The sequence below is a fragment of the Opisthorchis viverrini genome (assembly GCF_000715545.1).
Source record: "Opisthorchis viverrini unplaced genomic scaffold opera_v5_1264, whole genome shotgun sequence".
Lineage (NCBI taxonomy): Eukaryota > Metazoa > Platyhelminthes > Trematoda > Opisthorchiida > Opisthorchiidae > Opisthorchis > Opisthorchis viverrini.
This window is the reverse complement of record NW_008753108.1, coordinates 267-5,309: the sequence shown is the minus strand read 5'-3', so window position 1 is coordinate 5,309 and position 5,043 is coordinate 267. Positions and strand designations below refer to the sequence as shown.

Sequence of the window (5,043 nt, the reverse complement as noted above, 5' to 3'; positions counted from 1 at the left end):
CTATTCTTGTTGTAGCCCGAGGAAGAGGATTACTGAGCCAGAAGAACATACACGTAGTTATTAGAAATCACATTTTGCCAAGCACAATGATCTTCTGCACGCCCCCAAACGGGTAGTCGAGATCACGCGACTGAGCCCGATCGGGCATTCTTTGCCCCTGTCCGAATTTTCCAACCAACTCCTGTGCTTGTGAACAGTGCTAGGAGAGGTGACAAGTGACTGGATATGTAGCGGTTGCCCAATCTGATTAGTGTATCCGCATCCACTGTCTCCCTCGTGCTTTGTTTTGATCCACATCCCACAACGTGCATCACGAGACAAGACGTGACTTGTCTGCAACCTGGACTGATGACACCAGCTATATGATCCCTCTCTAGAGGAGGGAGTATATTTTAACCGGCGTACGTGAAAGGCGTTTCCAACTGCGGGTAATCAATACTTTGCATTTTGGTAAAGAAAAATTTGGCACAAATATCCTTCAGGATGTCATCTACCTCAAAAAGGAAATAGGAAAGCCCTGTCGGAAACAGCAAGAAGTAAAATAAACGAAGCATTTCATACACACATATGTCCCGATTGTAGAGATTGCAGAAAATCCACACATGTTATCAGAGTTCCTTTCACCAGTAAGCACCGTCTCAAGATACTTTCAGAAGCGAGAATGACCAAAACAGCTAGTCTGCTGGTGCATGCAAGGCATTGTATCACGGTCAATGAGATCCACGTTCCGCCACCCGAACGGACACCTACTCGCCCTCCTGTTGTGTCTCTTCACCTGCCCTGACGCTACTGGGTTATAGTCAGAAGACAAGAAGACGACCTGAAGGAACTGTGTATTAACGCAATTACAAACTTCTATATATATGATTCACTTGTCACCGTATTTGACGGTCGATCCGCTGTCAACCAACCAGTGTGTCTCCCACACACCCACACCGGTCCTCGGGCGGTTGTCCCTTTGTCTCGATTGATCGTACATGGCCGTCTGTGCGCTTGTGTACGGGATGCCTTGGCCATGGAGTGGGTGTGAACATTCTGTGTCCTTATTTGACCTTTCTCCGGCACATGATGAACTCGGACGTGATTCCGACGTGGGGGCATAATCGCACGGCTCTGTTCCACATGATTGTTCCGCTGCGCAGTAGGCTGATGCGCAGCCGTATTAGTTTCCATGGCTAAGGCTTTTTTGCCACGGACGCAGTCAATGCAGAATGAAGGACTAAGCAATTCGGAAATAACGCCGATAGTGTTTTACCGTCATGCATATAACAGTCCAAGTGCTGTCCCTTTGTGTGAACACAGACGATAATTGCGACATATAGCGATTATCCGAAATCTACGTGGCTTCCAGCACTACTGTGAGATGTATTGTCCGTATTGTCTTTGATGAATACGAGTGAAGTTTCGTTTGGACCTGGCGGTTCTAATTACCTGAAGTACTTCGTGAATATACAGAGACCTAGGGTCGATCGAACCATTACCAGAAGGTTCCCGCCCAGCATTTCGAAAACTTCAATTATAAATTGACCTGCTTTATCCAGTAAGGTCTGGTATACAGAAATTGGTTTTTATCCTGATGCTGTTGGTAACTGGAACAGCTTTCGAAAATTTACAGATTTCATCGATCATCTATCTACACGATCTTGTTTCGCAGAATCCGTCAGCTGTACTTTGAGCTTTCTGAGGGTTTGTATTTATTACCAGCACGAGTCTGTTGTCAGGTACTCAGTAAATTAAACAAATGGATAAACATCTAGCGACTGCCTTGCGACCGCTCCGTGTAAACACGCGAAACGACACTTACAGAATGTAATACGCGAGGAATTTAAGACTTATAATCTGTGAAGTTATCCAGTGACTTGGTTTCGACCGCTGGGGGCAAATTCGACCTGAAAACTGGCGAATGCTTTCACTTCAACCACCCATTCCGACACAGCAGACAGGGGATAATTCTCGCGGAAGACGATCCAAGCGCTTTAATACGAACTGTAATCTGGAACATACACTCTCTAAGGCTGGTTAGAAGACGAGAGGTGCCAAGTAACATGAGTAAGAAATTTGTGTGAAAGCGGCACTGGACCGCGGTCACACAGAGCTACAGCAAACACTCCCGAATGTCAGTGTGATGTCGAACCATTAAGGAGCTCCCACCCGTTCCAAGTCTACCAACTCGGGTGTTCATATAGTACACAATACCGATACAGCGGAGCCTGTGGATAACTGAACATATCAGTTGGACGTAGAATACATCTTTCATGGGAGCTGAACCGGTTTCCGTCAGAGCCAGAACAGTAATGATGAATAAGAATTTGGGATTCGAAGACTTGAGGATCTGACTACGTGAATGCACCTGTGAGTTTCATGGCATTTGGGGTTCAACCGAACCGGTCCAACGATCGGGGTGGATGCAAAAATAACACCGGCCTATTTCAGCATTGCGTTATCAGGTGCATACGAATAAACATAGGCACCGTTCGAAATTTCAGATGTACAGTGGAGGCCTAGTTACACGAACCTAAACGAAGCAAACCATGCAAAAGAGCTTCCAGAGAGTCATGAGAAGCAAGTAAGACGTATTGGAATGAATGCCAAACCGGACTGCATACCTTTTTCAAATGGTCCAACACCGTGTATATGGATTGAAATGCATCATCTCGAATGCTTTTCTCAGGGTCCACAGTTAAAAAGGACAAACAAGGAAGAAGTTTGCCGGCAAGTTGATCCGTTTTGTAAAGGTCCTGCGATTCGACAAGGTAGTGTGTATAAACGTTAGCAGAGGCAAAGTGTAGAAGCACATTACAAGTCTGTTGACACAAATCTACAAGAACACAAGAACGTGAACATTTTCGAAGGTGTTTCCTATATGTGACAATCGAAAGTAAAAGCAAACACATCCGTGCCTGATGCTCTCACACGCAGTCGGTAATGCCACGTGTGGGTCGCGCGGAGCTGTCCCCAGTGTAAACCCACGAACTCATCCATAGAACAAACAAGACGGGGATATATCTAAGGCCTTTAGTATGTCTAGCTGATGGCTCATAGCTGTCAACGGTGGAAGATCAAAGCTTCCCAGTAGCCTAAGGCCTTTAGTATGTCTAGCTGATGGCTCATAGCTGTCAACGGTGGAAGATCAAAGCTTATGTCCCAGTAGCCCGTACCAATTCTAAGATGAGCCCGTACCGCACGAACATAGCTAGCCAGTGATAGACAAAAATTAGCCTAATCGGCATAACAGCAAAGTCACTTCGAGCACCCAGTCATTTACACATTCATTAATGAAACGAAGATGCAGCGGAATACAAACATAATAGGACATACTAAAATACGGATAAGATATTTACAGGCCAAACGTATGGAGAAGAAGAGGCAACTCAACCCAAGGCCTTACCAGGGCCAACTCCATGAGACTTCTGTCGGTTTGAGCAGCGGCACATCTCCGAAGAGTGATGGGGGTCCTCTACAACCGACACACACAAACATACGCGACCATTATCACAAAGAAGACATTCGCGCTGCTCGTTCTTGACCACATGATACACTTGTTCCCGCTTTTAATTGCTTCCGGAACACTTAATGACCTGTAGTTCGTTTTGTGTTTGATTAAACAACGATTGTACGCACGAATACATTTGTACTCTCGCACGTAATTCTCTGAATTAGTACTCACCTCTGAATTATTTTATTATCCCGTCTCCTGGAATTTGTATGTATGCAAAAGAGCTTCCAGAGAGTCATGAGAAGCAAGTAAGACGTATTGGAATGAATGCCAAACCGGACTGCATACCTTTTTCAAATGGTCCAACACCGTGTATATGGATTGAAATGCATCATCTCGAATGCTTTTCTCAGGGTCCACAGTTAAAAAGGACAAACAAGGAAGAAGTTTGCCGGCAAGTTGATCCGTTTTGTAAAGGTCCTGCGATTCGACAAGGTAGTGTGTATAAACGTTAGCAGAGGCAAAGTGTAGAAGCACATTACAAGTCTGTTGACACAAATCTACAAGAACACAAGAACGTGAACATTTTCGAAGGTGTTTCCTATATGTGACAATCGAAAGTAAAAGCAAACACATCCGTGCCTGATGCTCTCACACGCAGTCGGTAATGCCACGTGTGGGTCGCGCGGAGCTGTCCCCAGTGTAAACCCACGAACTCATCCATAGAGTGAACAAGACGGGGATATATCTAAGGCCTTTAGTATGTCTAGCTGATGGCTCATAGCTGTCAACGGTGGAAGATCAAAGCTTATGTCCCAGTAGCCCGTACCAATTCTAAGATGAGCCCGTACCGCACGAACATAGCTAGCCAGTGATAGACAAAAATTAGCCTAATCGGCATAACAGCAAAGTCACTTCGAGCACCCAGTCATTTACACATTCATTAATGAAACGAAGATGCAGCGGAATACAAACATAATAGGACATACTAAAATACGGATAAGATATTTACAGGCCAAACGTATGGAGAAGAAGAGGCAACTCAACCCAAGGCCTTACCAGGGCCAACTCCATGAGACTTCTGTCGGTTTGAGCAGCGGCACATCTCCGAAGAGTGATGGGGGTCCTCTACAACCGACACACACAAACATACGCGACCATTATCACAAAGAAGACATTCGCGCTGCTCGTTCTTGACCACATGATACACTTGTTCCCGCTTTTAATTGCTTCCGGAACACTTAATGACCTGTAGTTCGTTTTGTGTTTGATTAAACAACGATTGTACGCACGAATACATTTGTACTCTCGCACGTAATTCTCTGAATTAGTACTCACCTCTGAATTATTTTATTATCCCGTCTCCTGGAATTTGTATGTATAGCACCCAGCCGAGCTGCGCACATTCTAAATCTGATTGCTGCTAAGTTCCGTATCTGAACACTTGCGGACAGGTATTGAGCCCCCCTCCACATTTAAAGAGCAGCCAGCAGGTATTCATAAGGGATATCACCGATAACATGACAATCAGAAAGTATGACGATTGACCAAGCTGGGGATATGCTGGTCCCGTATCAAACTGACTGTAAAGATTTTTCCAAAAGGTT

General features: G+C 45.1%; 1 protein-coding gene across 1 annotated transcript; it reads right to left on the bottom strand.

The window, feature by feature from the left end:
• Positions 1-69: 69 nt before the first annotated feature.
• On the bottom strand, positions 70-3,996 carry T265_12163 (hypothetical protein; the record flags this gene model as incomplete). Its single annotated transcript, XM_009179220.1, has 3 exons — positions 70-199; positions 2,607-2,804; positions 3,785-3,996. A coding segment is annotated over one exon (117 nt), but the record flags the coding sequence as incomplete, so codon positions are not given.
• Positions 3,997-5,043: the final 1,047 nt, after the last annotated feature.